Here is a 19720-nt window from a genome sequence, read left to right as displayed (position 1 = left end):
ATTTGATGACAATAAGCTAACAAAGAGGAGACAGCACCACTTTTTACTTGTTTCTGTTTACTCCCTTCCTGTTTCAAACATTGCCCAAACCGTTTTCTGTTACTTTAAGGTTACAGGCGCAGACTGTGGGTTCTTCCCCCTCAGGTTCTGTCCTTTACCAAGTATGTAAATCACTAATGCAAAGAAGGACAAGAGAAAGGAAAAATCAACTTACAGATAGTTATCTCTGTTGTATGGAAATAACTATGTCTGAAGGGATGTAAAGACAGGTTTCTCCATGCTGCAGAAAACCAGAAAAAATCTGGATACAGAAAAAGTTTTATGTCTGTGTAAAAAATTTAGTTTGTTTGAAATTTTGTTCATTTGGCACATCTGTTTACCTAAGTTGGACACCAACCACCTTGTCTTCAAATCCACATTTAGAAATAACATCCCTAAGTTCTGCTTGCAAACTTACGTAACTTGCAAACTACACGTAACTTGCTGCCAACACAGCTCTTTTCACCTGTGTTTGTGTATGTTTGCACAAATTGATAATTACATACGTGCATGTTTAAACACACTCATTTTGCTTCACTTAGATTGCATCTAATTCTACAACAGCCATCTACCTACCTATCAACACCTCCCAGCCACATCCAAATAAATCCATTTTAAAATGGGTTTATTACAAAACTGTTGTAGAAGAATTTCTACTGAAGAAACTTCAGGGTCTGAGCCCAACTGTGTATCCATAACTACTGCTTTTGGTGCTGCTTGAGGTATCATTTTCCCAAAAGTGACATTCCCATGTGACAGCCTTCCATCTGATCAAGGCAGAAGTTCTCTCTACAAAGACATTCTACCACTCTTTAGCAGAGCACCTGTCTCTCTCAAAGTATCAATACTAGTTCTTGAAACCCTATTTTTCAAGATAACCCTGAATTTAGGAATTTATTAAAACCTGCAATGAACATTCCCAGCAGCTAGATTTCAAAAGTGTTACACACAACTTCAGCTCTTAAGCCCTTATGTCAGGGCAAATGAGAAATTCTATTATTAAAATCCACACAAGCTACTGTTAAAACAGTTAGGGCTGTTTCTTTTTGTCCTTTAACCCTTTTACACATTTTAATGTTACAGCTGTGCCTGCCCTCAATCCAGAAAAAAACACCACCATTCCTACTCATATGAGCTCCACAAGCCTACCAGCTGTAAAACCCATAAAATAGAGTTAACACACAAACAGGAAGTTCTATTCAGTAAAACAGGAATCATCCCACTCAGATCTAAATCATGCAGACTTCCAGGCGTTCCTTTCATGGAACCCACGGGACAACTGGGGTTACTTCAGTTTAAGAATAAGCTGCTGCAGCTTAGCCTAACGCCCTTTCAATGTGACTCCAAATGGTCACGTGTGGTCAAGGCGCAGCTGCACCTCATCACTCTGGTGTCCCTCCTGCGCCGGCTGGGCTGCCCACTGTGACCCACGGAGATCTCACTGCCTTCTAGCTCCTCAGGATCACTCCTAAACCATGAATACACTGAAAAACGACCACGCAGTCTTCCCAGCTGCGTTCAGGGTGGCCCTACTGAGATGCGCTGTCTCCTTCCTCCCAAATTTGGAAGCTCTGAAAAACCTGAAAAATTTCTTAAAACTTCATCAGCAAAAAATCAAGGCCATGTGCCCACAGAGCTGAGAGAAGCATCTAAATTTACTACTGCACTCCTCTCTCCAACAGCAGTCTGAAGAATGGCCATGGCCACGTTAACAGTCTTATCTCTCTAGTCAGCTCCCATCGCTGGGGTGCATTGCTACTCTCTCCAGACAGCAGGAAATTTTAAGCTGTTCAGTTTCTCCCTGTTTTCAGTTTAAAGATCAGGGAGATGAGTGAGCAAAAATAAGCTCTACTAAGATCAATGTTCTTTGCCTTGCTTCACATCTTTTCTAAAAGTGGAGAAATGTCTTACAGCTGGAAGAATTGGAATGTCCTTTGGAACAACAGAGAAAGCTAATAAACTGGACATAACTTTACAGAAAGTCCTGGTGTAACACAGAACAGAATAAAATGCACACGTCTCTTCAAACTTTTCACATCATCTCTAAATACAAAAAACTACAAATCTCTGAAATCCAATCTATCAGTTATTTACTTCCTTTTAAAAAGTTGCTCCTGAACTCCTCCTTGCTCTAGCTCTCACCAGTTAGGCACTATTCACCAATTTTTCCCAATACTTGGTTTCCATAACATCTAATTAACATGTGAAGCTCTAGAGCTCTGCTTAAAAAACAACAAAAAACCCCACACAAATAAACAAACCCACCAAATCAAAAATTAAACCAAAAAAGCTTCCCACACTCTAAATCTTCCCTTGCTGCTCAGAAATACAGCAGGATTGTATTTGCAAAAACAGAGAAAAATCTTCTTTTGCACACATTACTACAGACAGATGTCATGAGATCCTAAAATAAAAGCCATGCTTTCTGACCTACAGGAAAAGGGTTTTTCCAAGCTTCAGATTTTAATCAAAGCCTGGTCAGAGCTCCATTCTGAACAGCCCAATTTTCCTTTTGAGCCAAAACCAACTTCCATCTAGTATTTTAACAAAAAATGTACCAGTGAAAGCCTCACCACAGGAATCTTTACCCCACTCTGTTTAAACAACCCCAGCTGGTAATTTCAAGTCAGCAGCACACACAGAATTAACAGAATGCCTTTCGTGTTGCTATGTGATCATTTCTGTGCATCTCTGATCTAGTGTCAGTGTTTTTTCTAATCAGCATAGCTCCCATCATTCAGTCATTTAGAAAGGAACTGTGGCAGAGCGAAAACTTCACAAGACCACAGAAATTTCCTGAAGAACAACACATTACCTGCCAGATGAACTCAGAACCAGTTTCTGCAAAAGAACAGTGAAAATACTCTCCCCTTGTAGGACTCAGTGTAACTGCATAGTTTTAAAAGCTGCAATGCAAGACATGTATGTAACTTGCTTTCCGAGAAAACAGGATTGTGTTGTTTTAAAGGTTCCAATAAACAAGGATGTGGCACCTTTATTATGCTCTGTTCTTTATACATTTAAGAAGTATTCAGATTTATTTGTATTTTACTCTGGGGGTAAGAAGTTCATGTTGCCAAAGACCATAAATTTACTCTAATGGATAGTTTAGGATCAAACTCATCAGAAAATCAGAAATGTTAGTCTACGTTAATAGTCTGAAGTTAAAAATGTAACTCTGAAAAACAGGTCACTTTCACTCAGGCCCATGAGCTCTCCAGCCACTGCAGCAAAGACTTCAGCATGCCAGGCACAGAGCAGGCATGTTCACATCAGTCACCAACACCTGCACATCTACAGCTACTGCTCCTCCTCAACAAGCATTGCTGGGCCTTCCTTACCCTTGAACATGGCAATGAGAGCTCTTAGTTACCCTTCTTCCTGGAAGGTAATGCAGGTAAGTAGTGGCCTACTAAATTTATGGTTAGTATTAAAATAAGTTTTATTTTAAGTAAGATTTGTTGATAATGATTACTTTTACCTTCAAAAAATTTCTGTAGTTAAAGCAAAAACTAGAACGTAATAGAAACCTGATAACCAGCTTAACAGCTTTTCACTAATTCAATAATTGTTTTTCAAAGGACATACATAATAAAAATTCTATTGCCCATAATACATAACCAGTGCTGAGTTTTTTGTAAGGTAAGGAATAAGCATTTTAAAGTGCATTTCTGTGGTCAGCAGGCCTGGCCCCAGGCCATGTAGGAGCTGGCAGCACACACAGCCTGCTCTCAGTACTTCTAGGGCAACAACCACAACCAGCTGCTGTCCCCGTGCTGCCCGCTGGAGATGCAGCAATAACTGCACTGGAGCTGCCTTGCAGGCAGGCCCAGAGCTGCAGCTCCTGCTCCCCGGGCAGCAGCTGGGCAGGCAGACAGGGAGCTGCTGCACCACAGGCTGGACAGTCCTGGGTTTGCAGCGCTCACCTCACCTGGGGTATAAAACATCACAGTAATACTCATACCTGGGTCTTTCTTGGTCCCTTTGCCACCCTCTCGGCTCTTTTTTAGAACGGCCTTTAACATTTTAAATGTTGCTCCTAGAGAATAACAGAGAGAAACAAAAATAAATGCAAGGTCCATTCCCACAAGTTGAAACAAGAAACAGGATCAATACAAATAAAACAGTGAAGTAATTACGAGAAACCTTTTGGTAGTCACATTTATTTCTTACAGCGTCACCTGGTTAAGCAAAGTGGTCATGCACAAGAAATGTTTCAATACTTGAACTAAGCAACTAAGAGTTTGCGGTCTTCTGGTCCAGAAAAGTAATGCAGCATTCTCCACATTCCACATCCAATTGCAGTTATAGGGCTAGACCTGAGTAAGTTGCTATAAGATACCCCAGCAAAATAAACTAAAATCAAGCCCTAACTTCTGACCGGAGTTCAGCCGCCTGACTGGCGGCAACGGGAGCAGCCTGGTGTCAGCTGGGAATGCCAGCTGCAAGGCTGTACAGCAGGGATAACAGCAGGGATAACACGGTGCCACCCCACCTGTGCCCACACACAGCACACAGGGCAACTGAGCAACACACTCCTCCATCCCCACGGCACACCAACAGTCAACCTCAAGTGAGCAGAGCCTGACTGCAGGTGACTGCACGTTTCAGAGAAGTATGAAGTACAAGAAAAATGTACTTGGGCTGATAAACCTGAAAGACAATTCTTTCACAGAAGTAACTTCAGCTACAAAGCAAGGAAAACAGAATGGAAGCAATTATGAAGATCACTTCTTTCCCAAAAAGCTTTCTGGGAGCATCTGACAACTGTAATTGCATTTGTTTTCTCTATTGAAAAATTCAAGAAGTATCTCATTTAAGAAAACCTTCGGTACGGAATAACGCAACAAGAAGGGGGGAAAAACGTAACCTGACTATGCTGTCTTATGTAACAGACTGCCATGAACCCCACATGACATCAACAGGAAAAGTAGAAGTCTTCCATCCAAAAACTGGATTCCTCAGAAAGTTCTCTTTATTTGATGGAATAAAGCAGAGAAAGAGAAATCAGTACAACAGAATTGTTCAGCTCCTATGAATAACCTGAAGCATACGCAACTAACAGTACCCAGAAGGCTGGAAGGTCTCCAGGGCCTGGATCACAGTGCCCACGCAGCTCTGCGCCAGCCTCACGCAGGTGGCAGCCAGGCAGGTCCCCGGGCAGGCAGAGGCTGTGCCCAGGGTGGCACCACACAGACGCTGCCGTCCTGCAGGGCCAACAGCCTCTGCAGCAGCTCCAGCTGCTGCCCAAAGCATGGAGATGAACCAGCCCTCCCCAAGCTCAGCATCACGAAAACGGAAAAACCTCGCAAACACACCCCCGAAACTGCATCATCTAACCAAAACATGAAATACACTGAAAGGAAATGATTTATGATTACTTACTGGATAAAAAGCAAAATAAATTTATCAAATTAAGCATACAAAAACCATCCACCATGTTAGAAAGCCTGCATTAAGCAATGGTAGGACCTGAAGGCGTTAATGAATTTCAGAATCTAAGAAAGATCCTTTACATACATAGCTAGAATAGAGTAGCAAGGGGGGAGGAAAAAAAAGGAAGACCTGAAAAGTCACAAACTATATTTAACTGTCTTATTTTGCAAATACAAGTGTGAATTTTCTATTAACCAGGACAGACAGGCTTCATATAGAACTGCAAGTCTACAGCATATGTCATTCCTATTCTTAGAATATAGATAAGGGTTAATGAGAGACCAAATAAAAGGAATCAAGGACAATTCCATCCTAGATTTTCTCTTTTTGGAATTGAGGCCAATTTCCCTACTGTGCAAAGAGTTCTTCAATGATCTATTCTAACACAGAACATGACTGGCATGCAAGATGGTTGCTTATTCAGACCACAATCAGTGCAGATATGAAAACTGCCTACTACCTGGAAATAAAGTCCACTTCCTTCCTTTTCCCCTATAAAATGAAATACAAAAATAAAGATAAGTACTTCCAAAGCAACTCACCTTTTGCTATGTGAGTTATGCACACAGAGAGAGCTAACCCTAAGGGCTGCAACAGCAAAGCAATTGCAATGCTCTTTCTTTGCAAGCTGAAGGGTATAAAAAATAAACTTAAGTAATGCTAAAACCACTACCTTGGGCCCAGTACAACATCATTCGCGTTCCAGGGCATGCAGGTGAACGCTGAGGGACTGAACCAACTACTACAGCTTAGAAATACTTCAGACGATGTTATCAAAAAGTAAAAAAACAAAGCCAAAAGATATACCAAAGTCATTTGCACCTACTGTGATGCTTACTGACACACATGCAAAAGCATTTCAGCTTCAGGTGACGTATTTCTTCATACCCACAGTTCACACCACAGTAACACCAATTAAAGTGAACAGAAATAGTGTGCGTTTATGATTTCTCATCCCTTGAATCAGGCACAAGATGCTAGATTTGTTCTGTTTTAAAGATAACTGTATTAATAGGATATTTTACAGTAATGCTGGCACGTTGTCTTTCTAAGCACACTGCACTTTCTTCTCACAGCTAAGCTGAAGTAGGAAAACTCCTTCACTCAGACATCAGGAACCCTTTCAGCTACTGCAATTGCTTCACTTTGGTAAACAACTCCAATTCATGATTTCTTAATTCCAATTTTTAAATTCTGCCATGAAACCACTTGTTTGGTGTTTGTTGGGTTTTTTAAAAGATTTAAAAACTATCATTCCCATTTTAAAATGGGTATTAGATGTGGACTTGTTATCCCAGAGTCCTAATAATAACCATGTCCCAACAGAACTCCTCTGCTTGTTGAATTGAAGACCCTGTCAGCTGCTGACAAAGGTGGACTCCCAGCTCACACCAAGATCATTTTCACATGGATGCTGTCCTCCCACCAGTTCAACTGCTTTCTTCAGAGGCAGAGGACATTCCATTCCATACATGCTTCCTGCTCAGAGCATGAAAGGAAAGGGCAGAAAGTCCCTTGATTCAAGAATTTATAATGATCAGCTTCTTTATGAACAACTCCAAAGTATCGTCAGCTTTATAAAACACAAATCTTAGCCCATGGAAAGAGTCAGGAGCACGGGCACATGCAACAGTTCATGTCTCAATCTTTGTAAATTAAGTACTTCATTACCTGAGGAATCCCCTCTGAAAAGCAGAGATGGAAAAATCTCCCCACATTTTCACTCAGCCTGCAAGTCTCTCCTTAAAACTCAGCAACTTCCTTGCATGGGAGTATTTTCCATGTAAAACTCCTGCTGAAGACACCAACATCAGGAACGAGATGATTCACAGCTCCTGTTGCACCTCCCTGGCCTTTTGGAGAGGGTTATTTTCAAGGATCTACCCACAGGAGTTCATCACTACTGCAGAGGTCAAATAAACTAATCCCACATGGCAGGTACGCACCTGAGCTAACGCCCACGGACTCCTGACATTTACACTCCTTACATTACTACCCACAGCTGTGTTCAAGCTTCCAAATTTAGATCCTGAAAATCAATGAGCACTTATTGGCAAAGAAATCCAGGGTAGAACATCTTAGTCTACTGTCCGCACAGAAGTACTTAAGTATTTGCCACCTTTCAGTGTAGGATTTATGAAACACATACTTCAAATAATCTGTATTTTTAAAGTGTACTTTGCATTTTTGAATCCAAGGATTCAAATCTTTGAATCCCAAAATCCTAAGCTTCAAAAGAAAACTTCATTTAGTCAGAACTGCTTTCACTGCCTACAAATACATTTAGAGTGTCATTCTATGTATCACACAGAAAAGTTCCAACATTTCCCTTTTCTCGCAAATTCAAAGTCCTTTAGTTGAACTGCAGGTTTCAAACAAGAGGAATATACAGCAAAAAACCAATACTTAAAGGAGCAAGGTATTACTGATCCAACAAATCAAGTAAGTAAAGAAATCCTTCAAAATTACTACATTTTGTAATAAACAGAGGGCACATCCCATGATATGCGACTACTAATTCATGAATGAGCAGACACTTGAAGAGAATAGTGTTTTTACTTTTAAGACACAATTTCCAGTGAGAAATATTTCTGTTATGATTATTCAAATGCATGAATGAAAATGATAAAGCATACACTGGAGAGGTCTGTCCCCGACCCTTTGTCCCTAGCCAAGTAAAAAGTGGCATATATATATAATGTTTCCAATACATTATATTTAGCCAGACCCACTAAAGTTAAATTGTTATTATTGAAATATTTTTATACAATCCCCTAAACAATTATGGCCTTTACCCTTTGTAGGCATTTCTCATGCAGAAAGATCAAAGTACAAAAGAGATACAATACAGATACAAAACTGACAAGCCATAGTACATTTGCATCATTTGCTCTTCACTCAATTATCTAATCATTATTAAACTTACCAGTGAGACACTCCACATTTTCTCCCTCTCATCTGACCGAGTGAAAGCTATGCAGCAGTTTAAAAGGAAACTGCAAAACAACAGCAAGGTTTCCAGTTTGTTGTTCACTTCTCAAGTGGAATTATGCCCTGAAGCACTATTAAAACACAATAAGAGGTGAAAGATGAGGAAGTGTGAGAAAAACCTCATTATCATATTAGCTGTTAGAGTGTGCTTCTGCAGTAGCTTTTTCCCCACCAGTCTAGATCTAGATTTAATTTCTCAGATGCCAGAGACGTAACTATTATGCCCTGCAATCACCTAGTTTTCTGCTATGTTACTCTTTTACCAAATTGCTGATTATTTTGGCCAGTATCCCCAAGGGCTGCCAACACACAGGGGAAAAGCTGGTCGCTTCACCTGACTGCTGTCCAAAAATCTTGGGCAGGTGCCAGACACTGCAAAAATCACTCTTTATCGTCTTTTCAGAGATTACTGCTCCCCACTACTTGTACCCACCCTGAAGCACTGAAGCAACTGATCTGCGCTGAAGCAGATGGAGAGCACTCACAAGCCAGAAGCATCCACTCCAAAGGTCACAAGCCCCTGTCTGAACCAACCCGAAGGACTCAGCAATCCTGCAGATGGAGAATCACGAGTGGAATCACCCGGCTGGCACACAGGAAAGAAGAGCAGCAGCCGCCAACACAACCTGAAAACCTTACCTGTTCACGGCTTTTCTGACCACAGCACAGGTGTTTTAGATTTTTTGTTCCCATTCTGCTGAGACCCTCCGGAGAAAAAGCCAAGACCACAGCCATCTACCTTCTTCTACAGTCTTCCCTTTCTTCAGTTATGACTTACAAAACAAAATTAAAACTAACTAATCCAAACAAAATCCCAAACAAGGTCAGTATTATGTCCAGAATACAAAAGAGGTGACTTTTTTCATCATCACAGCTACTTTGCAGGTTTTCAATTAATCTAGTATGCCTGAGATTTTAATTTTTTAAATAAACATTACACTAATGACAGCTGTATTTCCTTGAATGCTAACATAAGACAGTGCTGGTAAAGCTTCTTTCTATTTTAGTTCCTTATCACATCCTTATTTCCAAATCTCCTATATTCTTCATCCTTATCAAGTATTTTCAGGATTTTATTGTCTGCTTTTTCATGGAGTTCTTCTCCTGTTTTACTAATAGTTTTCTCCTAACACTACAAATCTATATTCAAACACACACCGGAAAATGCACCTGTATTTGGTGTGAATCTTTTCTCCCCCACGTCAGCTACCCTTAGAAATTCTGGGACAGTATGTTTACTATAAACCCAAATCACAAAATACCTGATCTTGAAATGGCTGGGAATCACAGCCCCTCACTTTTTCTAGAAATCAAATGCAGAGCTCTATCCAAAATCTGTACGCAAACAACACACTACTTCCTGCTTCACAGGCAGAGATGAACATATATATGATTATGTAAACACTTTTGAAGGTTTTAATATGGCTTTTAAAATACACTACTCTGATGTCAAATTGATATTTATGTTTTCTTCCTTAGGATAACTATCCTCAGCTTTAATTACCAGAGGTAGAGTGATACGTGTGCAACAGCCTGAAATATCCAAAATGACAGAAAGGAAACATTAGCACTCACTAGGACTTTGATAAGGGCAGTCACAGAATGGTTAAGGTTGGGAAGGACCTCTGGAGGTCATCTGGTCCAGCCCCCTGGTCAGGGCAAGTCACACAAGAAAATCTTGGAAACCGCTATCAAAAATACAAAGCAAAATTACTTCCTTCAGAGAACATAACTGTCTAAATTGATCACTGCGCTGGATTTGGCTTAGACAGTTAGTAACAATTAATATAACATGACAGTACCTCCTGCAACCCTCCTCCTCCCAAAAATAATAAAAGAAAAGCAAGTGCTAAGTGACCCTAAAATGTGGGAGTGAGCAGCAACACAAGGAACACAAAGCTCAAACATACTGGACTATCCAGGACACATCAGCACAACTGCACAACTACACACATACACAAGAAGAAGGGTATATATCTTTGTGGACAAGTAAATGAGCAAACTTTGGAATTAAACATTAACATTTTTGAGGATGCCTAAAGAACAGACATGAAATTCACATAATCCAGAAAGTATGTTGGGTACCTACATATATTGCCTCTAACGTCAGAGCATCTCAGAACACATGACAGCTCATAGCAGCCTGCAGGAAGGGGAACAATCTTATTTCCATTTCACCTAAGGGGAGCAAAGCCCCGTTTTCTCAAGGTCGTACTGGTGGAGCCTTTACAAGATGGCCACTGGGGTCAGCCCTGTGCTCCTGCTGCATTGTGTCAGATGGGATTCATCTGCTCTGTGCTTACAGAGGAGATGGCGTAGGAAAAAAGAAGGCTCTCACAGCAGATACAGAAGGAAGGAATGCCACTCCCCCAAATCACAACAAACTGTTAGATTAGCTTCGCTATTTCCTGAAATCTCACTCATCAGAACGAGGCAAAGCAAAAATATTACTCTCCCTGCTTTCCACCTCAGATCCTGGGACGATGCCTTTTTCTGTCTCTTGTGAAATGTAAACCTTCCATTTTTAATTACCCGCTTGTGTTGTTTTATGGACCAGACTCAGGCATTCTCCTGTAGTGCAAAGCACAAGCAAGCGCTCCGTGTTCTCCCCACTCCCTTCCCTTGAATCCCCCTCAGTGCAGCGTACAGTGCAGGGCACGGAGCCCTGCTTTCAGCACTAACATCGGCCGTTGGCACGCTCCTGCCCCTGGCACCACACACAGGGCCTCCCCCAGCCCCGGCTGGCACGTGTGGGCTCTCCCGACACACCGAGCCCAGACCAGGGAGGTTATTCACATGAACCACACACAGCCCTGCGGTATGACCTAACTCCTTGTCAGCCCCTGCAGAGCTCAAATTAACGACAAGAACATGGAATACCCAGAACATCCCAGAGTTCACTCAAGAAAATTAAAGGCTTGCCTATACAAGGGGCAAAGAGCTTCACATTCATACCCTCCTCCATCCTGCAATAACTCCCTGGTGTAGACAAGATCCTACATGCTCTTACCAAAAATATTAAATAGCCGGCAAGCCCGTATTTATTAAAATTTTACAGTTGTCCTGTTGTTTTCAGTAATTAAACAGCCAAGCACCACTACAGTTTCTAACTCAGATGCCAGAAAGCATTCCTTCCACAGGAAAGCGTCCAAACCAAATAAATTTAAATCCTCACAACCAGAATTTGACTACTAGTGGAACACAGACTTTTACACTTAAAAACCCCAGTAATTATTCATTAAAATCTTAAGTCTGTGTAAATCTTTACAAGTTTGCCAAGATAGTGCATACTGCCTCCCCTTAACCTGCTCCTGAGACACCTACAAGCCCACGGTACATCACATGAGTAGAGTCCACTGATACACCAAGAGAAGCAATGCAACGCCAACAAGAACTCATTCAGGTAAAAATCCTGCCAACAGAAGAAATACTGCAAAGAAACAAAATTCAGTTTTTCTCCTGGGGAAGGCTGAGAATTGAAGAAAGGAGGCTCAAGCAGGGCTCACTGAGAAGAAAAGCACCTGTTTTTCCTATTAGCAGAGATGATGAAAACAGGTAGACAGTAAACTTTTTTCTACCAGATGGTGGGACAGTGTGAGATTCCCCAAATGCTAGTGAGGCAGATGTTTGGGACGTGCAAAAGGAGCTTTCTGGAGAAGCCCAGATCCCCAGTGAGACCCAAGGCAGCTCTGGTGGCACGCACAAGAGCCTTGGGGGACCTTCTGCGCGGGCATGGAGGAGCAAAAAGAGAAACAACTCCTCCCTGACAAACCATTCAGCAGATTCTTCTGATGCAGACTTTTACCAAGCTTTGAACTCCAGCAGAAAAAAATAATGTAATGTCACTTTTTTTCTTCTTTCCTTATTGCCTTAAAAGGACAAAGTGCAACACTTCTGGTTGGGGAAAAAACCCAATATTAATTAGGTCTTTTTTCCCCCTCAGACTTTTAAACTATGCCCAAAACCTCAAAATGAGTATAAAACACTTTATAAGCTGCTGGTGACATACCACAGTGGCACAAAGAAAGGCTTAGACAGAGAATAAATAAACAAAAACATACACACCAGCTCTGTATTGCTAGAGTTTTGAATATACCAGCACCACTGAATTCTGAAACTGCACAACAGATTAGTACATGACACTAGAAGCCACAATGTTCCTATACTCCATTCTACCTTTGCCAAGTACAGTTTATCTGAGAGTAAAGCAAAGTCTTCCCTTTATGGCTTGTCTCCTATCTTTTCAAAGGAATTTTTGCATAAACATAAACATTCTGTATCAGTAGTTAGGAAGCGCTGGAAATTTTATCCTATCATGCCTATTCTTTGTGGCAGCAATATTCCGCTTCAAACTTTCAATTGCTGGAAAATTTTGTAGAAAAATCTAGGAAGTCAGTCCTTACTAACACAAAAAAAAAAAAATCCCTTTGCAACCTCAGTGGTATTTGGCCCAGTGTAAAACAGACCTAAATAATCAACTGAACTCAAAGGCATTTCTGGTGTAAAACACAAAACCAGTCTCCATAAAACCCACACCGAGAATATTTTGTGTTTTGTCATTCTTGTTCAAAAGCTACAACAAAAAAACCCCAAACAACAAAAACCCCCACACAACACAGAAAAAGAGTCAAACCCAAGCCTCTACCAACTTCCACCTCATTTAAATTCCAAAAAGCAAAGGTTATATTGTGCTTTTATTTACTCTTACTTGGATATTGTTCAAATACTTAATTGTTAAAGCATGGTCAGAAATATAGATCCTAAGGAAGGGGACACCTGCTAAGACAGAAATGGATTAGTTGAATTGTAAATGACTGAAAAGAGAAAAGCACAGTCTTTAGACTACACAAATTCTAGTATTTTTCTAGATAACACAAAGCTGAAGGAGATAAAATCTGAACTGTCTTTTCAGCAAGTAAACGCCTCTGCTGTTTTAAGAGGGATAGCTTTGGATTTAACTTAAAACTACCAGTTTTTGACAAGTTAAAAGACATATCTACTACTTCATGTAGCAAAGTTCCACCAGAATCTAAGACAACATTTAAAGATGTAAAACCACTGTGACCTACCCAAAGGTCCACAGGCCCAACTCCATCGTGGAGCTGCAGAGTTCACATTTACACACAAACACACACATCAAAAACCTCCTGTCAGGGCGTTTCCTGTGTGCTAACAAGCTCCAGCTTCTCTCCTGCTGGAGCTAAATTTAGCCATGACTAAGATCGAGTCTTAAAAAAATAAAAAGGAAAGCAAAAACCTCCTAACAATAAACAACAACAACAAAAAAAAACCCACTAGCAAACACAAAAAAACAACTACTCCACATACACAACTGCAGTGTAGCGCAGCAAACATTTTACAGAACCCTTTGGTCTTAAAGCAGTTAATTATCAAATATATGAAATACGCAGCAAACAAGCAGCAGCCCCTCACCCTATACACATCTGAAAATGCACTTTAAGGGCTCCAAAGCACAGGTGACCCCAGCTCTCACTGCTCAGCAGGTGTATGTGACAGCTGGTGACATCCACAGGGCAGGCAGAGGCTCCACCGCGGCCAAGGGTGCCTGGCCATCGGAATTAGAGCACCCACCACAGCCTGCATCAAGCCAAAAAGATTTCTTACAAAGTCTTCAGGCTTTGCTGCAAACATTGGAATTCTTGAATATGTTAATTACAGATTTGTCTGATCTAGATGGGGCACAGGCAGGCAGAAAGGTACGAAACAACTCAGGGACAAGGAGCTTCAGCACTGAGGCTCCTGCCTGCAGCCACGCTCTCCCATGGCCACACTCCACACTGCCCCGTGTCCTGTGTGCCTGTGGATTGTCCTGACCAACCCTTGGGATCCACACAGGATCCACACAGGATCCCACACTGCCCCGTGTCCCGTGTGCCTGTGGATTGTCCTGACCAACCCTCGGGATCCACACAGGATCCACACAGGATCCCACACTGCCCCGTGTCCCGTGTGCCTGTGGATTGTCCTGAGCCACCCTCGGGATCCACACAGGATCCCACACTGCCCCGTGTCCCGTGTGCCTGTGCCTTGTCCTGACCAGCCCTCAGGATCCACACAGGATCCCACACTGCCCCGTGTCCCGTGTGCCTGTGGATTGTCCTGACCAACCCTCGGGATCCACACAGGATCCCACACTGCCCCGTGTCCTGTGTGCCTGTGCCTTGTCCTGACCAACCCTTGGGATCCACACAGGATCCACACAGGATCCCACACTGCCCCGTGTCCTGTGTGCCTGTGCCTTGTCCTGAGCCACCCTCGGGATCCACACAGGATCCCACACTGCCCCGTGTCCTGTGTGCCTGTGGATTGTCCTGACCAGCCCTCGGGATCCACACAGGATCCACACAGGATCCCACACTGCCCCGTGTCCTGTGTGCCTGTGGATTGTCCTGACCAGCCCTCGGGATCCACACAGGATCCCACACTGCCCCGTGTCCTGTGTGCCTGTGGATTGTCCTGACCAACCCTCGGGATCCACACAGGATCCACACAGGATCCCACACTGCCCCGTGTCCCGTGTGCCTGTGCCTTGTCCTGACCCCCCTGAGGATCCCCCCTGGGCCCTGACAGCTGTGACACCTCTGTGTCAGGCGGGCTATGCGCCACTGTCACCTGGCACATCTCTTATGTGGGGTCATTCTGATAGAGCTGGGCCACCAGGTATCTCTTCTTAAAAATAAGAAGAGATAAATTCCACTGCCACTTGCATCACTAATCGGCGGGAATTCTGCTGCAGAGTGAGATGAGACTGCGAACAATTGTACTGTAGGTTGTGGTGTCTATTTCTCTTTTAAGACCACCCTGTATTACAGAACTCTAAAAGATGGAGGAAATCTGCATTTAATGATAATCTACAAGTTCTAATTTGCATCACCATGAATTAAGGGCAGCTGATATAAACCACTCCCATACTCAAAACACATATCTGTAACTTTGTATATATTTTATATATTGTATATATTTATTATGTAGTTACAATATTTAAGATAACTACAACTTTAAGCTGCATGTAGTTTTCCAATTTCATACACACCTAGATACAGCTGAATTCCCTAATGCACATGAGGAAGAACTAGATGACTTCAAGACTATCTGCATTCACAAAATTATTTTGGTCATTTAGACTGCAAAAGTGCCTGAGAAGTGCTTCACAAAGAGTGCCTCACCGAGTCAGTCACCTCACAAACCCTGCAAACCATAACCCTGCACCTGTTGACACAGTGTTTACAGAAAAAGGTCAGACAGGCATAATTCAGTGAGCGTTGACACCAACTTCCACAGCATGAAAAGGCAGCTTTTGACTTGACCAGACACTTAAATTTCAGCAAGGGCTGTGGCAGAACTCAGCACTGCCATCACTGCACATCACTTCTGCAGCCCAGCAAGAATGTCAGGCTGAGGTGTCACACCAGCCACGAGGCTGACAGCAAACTGTTCTCTGCCAGCACCAAGGACTTGTCCCGTGGGACCAGACACCAATGGGACACTCACATCTGTCCAGCTGGCTGATCTGCACAGCCAGTCACTCCAAAAGCCAGAGGAGCTTCTGCTTTCAAACTGGCACCCTCATTAGAAATGAGTATTCCAGATCGAGAGGAGAAAATATTTGAAATATTAAATAGATGACACCACCTCAGGAAACGAAGCCCATGTGCCAGCAATGCTCCCAATCACTCAGTGGAGAAATACCTCTCACAGGCACAGCTGCCTGGCCCTTTGTTCCCACACTCTAACGAACATCCCTCAGGCACAGGAGTATCTCCATACTTTACACAAGGAGGCCAAGCACTGAAGCTAAGATATTACAAAATCGAATATTCTAGTAACAAAGTACCTTTACAGATTAGGCCTATGGCGTAGCAAGCCTCCTCTTGGTGAGAGGGGGAGCAAAAACAAAATTCCAGAAACACAGCAAGGGAAACAGGACTTTCAGAAGTTAACGTCATTCCATGAACATGAACTAGAACGAATATCCTTCAAGAAGCAGGAATGACAATGATGGATGAAAAAAGCCCACACAGTGATGTATCACCTACACAAGCACAAAAATCTGAAATCACTACCCTGGATAAACCTCTCAAGGTTTATGAAGCTAAAACAGGGAGGGGGAACAAGAGGACATTTTAGCTGTGAAAGGAGACGAAAAGCACCCTGTTTGACTGAAGCACAAACCAAGTGAAATATAAACTGTGCTCCAATTCAGACTCTCCTTCACTCCAGTAAGCAGGAGATGGACACCACAGGAGACTCCAAAATATCTGTGGAGAGCCCAAACACAGCATAGAGATCATCCCCTGAGCTCTACAGTTTTATACTTAGATAAATAATCTAGTCAATTAAGCATGCTGAAATACCTCTACAGAACGATTAATTCAGTCATGCTAAACAATGAATTTTAAAAGCAAAGGATAGTAGGAGACAGCAGAGCAAACAGACATATTAACGTTAGACCACACAATAGATATTCTGCATTAATGAGCAACTGATCCCTTTATTTACTTCCCTTCAGGATAAGATCAGAGAGGTTAAGGCTCCACAAAAACAAACTTATTAAAAATAAATAAATAAATAAAATAGGCACTTATCGAACTAAAGTTAAACACAAAACCAAACGTAGTGAGGATCACGTAATGTTCCAGAGGTTGCTTCTGGGGTTTCTTCAGTTTGGTGTTACGCTATGCCTTCAATACCCAGAGGTCAGTTTTCTAACAGTGGTGCTTCCTATACACAAACATATTGTTAAGAAATAAGACCTTACACATTTGGTAGGCCATATGCTGTGATTTTTATTTCCATTGCAGCAGCTTTGTGATAAAAAAACTCTCCAACCTCCACATCAAGTCTTGGGAGCTGAAAGCAACAAAAAGGCTTGAACTAACCCAGTTTTCTCAGACTTTCCCACACATAAAACCTAAAGCTGACCTTTATCTATTTTTCCGGAAAATATGAAGATCTAGCTCCTGACAGAGCCTGAAATACCACTTTTTAGTCAAAACAGCATCCCAACATATAAACCTTAATTTTAAAATAATGGGTATAAATTACAATTTACAGATATTTATGGATGTCGTTACAAATAACTAACAGATCAGGCTAATATTCTTACACGCACAGGAGTTTGAAAACTTGCTAAATAATCTTCCACCTTCAAAGAAAGGTTTAATCTTGATAAGGGGAAGAAATTCAGCTAAAGAAAAACAAACACCTCTGCTAAGACTGCTCAGCTGCCTTCCAACATATAATTCAGATCACAAAGTTGCCATGGCATCAACTTCAGGACTGTGGTCATACACACAAAATGTCTTTTTTCCTACATACTCTTATGGGAAGCTGAGCAACTCTGGCCATGAAACAAATATGTTTTGGCTCTAAAGCAGATATAATTCATCACTATTTGGACATTCCAATGGTTAGCTACACTGAGAAAGCAAGGCAACCAGAACTTCAGAGCATCCACATAAATGAAGCGTTGAATGCACTATCCAAACAGTGGCAAAAAGAAGCAGTACTTATGTCTACCTTGCTCACTGGCACTATTTAATAATATACTACCATTTTTCACTTAAACAGCACTTATACAGCAGATCAGAACAAATGGGAAAGGTTCATTTTTGGCCACTGTATAATAACAGCGGAAGGAAATTTTCTAGGATCTAAGGCATCACACTTATTTCCCAAATTCCCTGGTATTTTCAATTTTTAAGTATCAGGCTATTTTTAAGCAACAGTTATCAAAAATACGAAGTAACATAGGACTTCTGCATATACTGAATAATCCTGCAAAACTCTGAAGTAGGCTGGATGAGTAAAACATTTAAAATACTCCAGACCAGCGAACAAACCTCTTGCCAACTGTTTTTACACCCAGCAGTCACAGAAGCCCAAAGTAAACCTCCCACATCCTCAGCTGTTAGCTTTCCAAATGGTGCAAAAGCAGCGGCTTCGTCAGGAACCGCCATGCAAGGCAGAGCAGGCGAGTGCCACTGCCACCCGCGGGGCTGCAGAGCGGGGACAGGGGCAGGGGACACATCCGCAGCACACCCAGGCGCATCCAAACCTCCTTCCGTCCCCGGGCTCTGACCTCACACAAAGACATCTCCAGACACATTCTGTTTTAGAAAACAGTCATTCAGGACCCAGTCCCCTATCTAACAAATATGCATTATGAGGCTATGGCAAACAAATGCTGAGAAATCAGAAAGCTTTAAGAAAGTCTGCTTCAAAATACACCGTTCCTATGTACTATCAGTAACTCACGTATTAAAAACGAATCAGCTTATCGTTTTATCATTTTATGCTTGAGATCCCAGCAGGAACACTGAAGACATCTAGGGCAGGCCCTTCTGCTCCAGCCGTCAAAACAAGGTCGCTGCCCACAGACACGCACGTGTCCCGTCCCGTCCCATCCCGCGCAGGGCCGAACCCGCAGCCCGGCTCTGCCCGGGCGTTGTGCCTCTTCTCAGGGGCTCTTCCTCGCCTTCCAATACCGAAACCAAACACAAACACCACCAAGAAAGCAAGTTTTGAAGAAAGCAGGTTTCCCCCCCCCCCCCCCCCCCCCAGATCTTTAGTGGTAATGGCATGAAAACCGCCCCAGTCACCAAAACGTGACAGTGCGGGCCGGAGAGGCGGAAATCCCGGCCGGGCCCCGCCCGGGCAGCGCCTCCCCCGGCCCGTGCCGGCCCCGGCCACCCCGGGCCACTGACGAGCGGCGGGCCACCCCGCGGCCCCGGGCCGCGCCCCTCCGCGCCCTGCCCCCGGCCCATGCCTGCCCGACATGCCCGCACACGCTCCTCCGCCACAAAGTTTCAGCGGCGGCTCCGCGCCCGCCGACCCCGCGCAGCCCCCGGCCCGGCCGGGCGCGGGGCGAAGAAGGGAAGAAGAGGAAGAGGCATGGAGGTCTCACCCAGCGGCGGGCCCGGCCCCTCGCCTCGGGCTCCGCGCGCGGCCCAGCCCGGGCTGCTCCGGGCTCCTCCGGGCTGGGCAGGCGCGGCGGCGGGATGAGCTCACGGGAGGGGCGGCGGCAGCGCCCGCCCCCCGCGGGACGGGCTGGGGCGGAGCGGGGCCGGGCTGGAGCGCCGGGTGAGACGCAGCGAGGCAGTGCCCGCTCGGCCCGGCCGCCCTTCCGCGAGCCGCGGTGCCGCTCCACCGACACCGACCGCGCAGAGCCGCGCCCGGGCCCGCGGACCGTGTGCCGCTCGGAGCGCCCCACCATCCGTGCGCTCCGCCCGGC

At 43.6% G+C, this 19720-nt stretch overlaps 1 protein-coding gene across 1 annotated transcript in view; it reads right to left on the bottom strand.

Annotated features, from left to right (window-relative positions):
• TANC1 (tetratricopeptide repeat, ankyrin repeat and coiled-coil containing 1) overlaps positions 1-19458 on the bottom strand; it is a 62344-nt gene extending 42886 nt beyond the window's left edge. The window contains exons 1-2 of the mRNA XM_058809785.1: positions 19394-19458; positions 4004-4078 (exon numbers count right to left, since the gene is read on the bottom strand). Of these exons, the coding sequence (XP_058665768.1) occupies positions 4004-4064 (61 nt within the window). The 5' untranslated portion in view covers positions 4065-4078; positions 19394-19458. The remainder of the gene's footprint in view (positions 1-4003; positions 4079-19393) is intronic.
• Between the last annotated feature and the right edge of the window lie 262 nt (positions 19459-19720).

This window comes from Ammospiza caudacuta, chromosome 8 (assembly GCF_027887145.1).
Source record: "Ammospiza caudacuta isolate bAmmCau1 chromosome 8, bAmmCau1.pri, whole genome shotgun sequence".
In the NCBI taxonomy this organism is placed as follows: domain Eukaryota; kingdom Metazoa; phylum Chordata; class Aves; order Passeriformes; family Passerellidae; genus Ammospiza; species Ammospiza caudacuta.
This window is presented reverse-complemented; position numbering and strand designations above follow the sequence as displayed.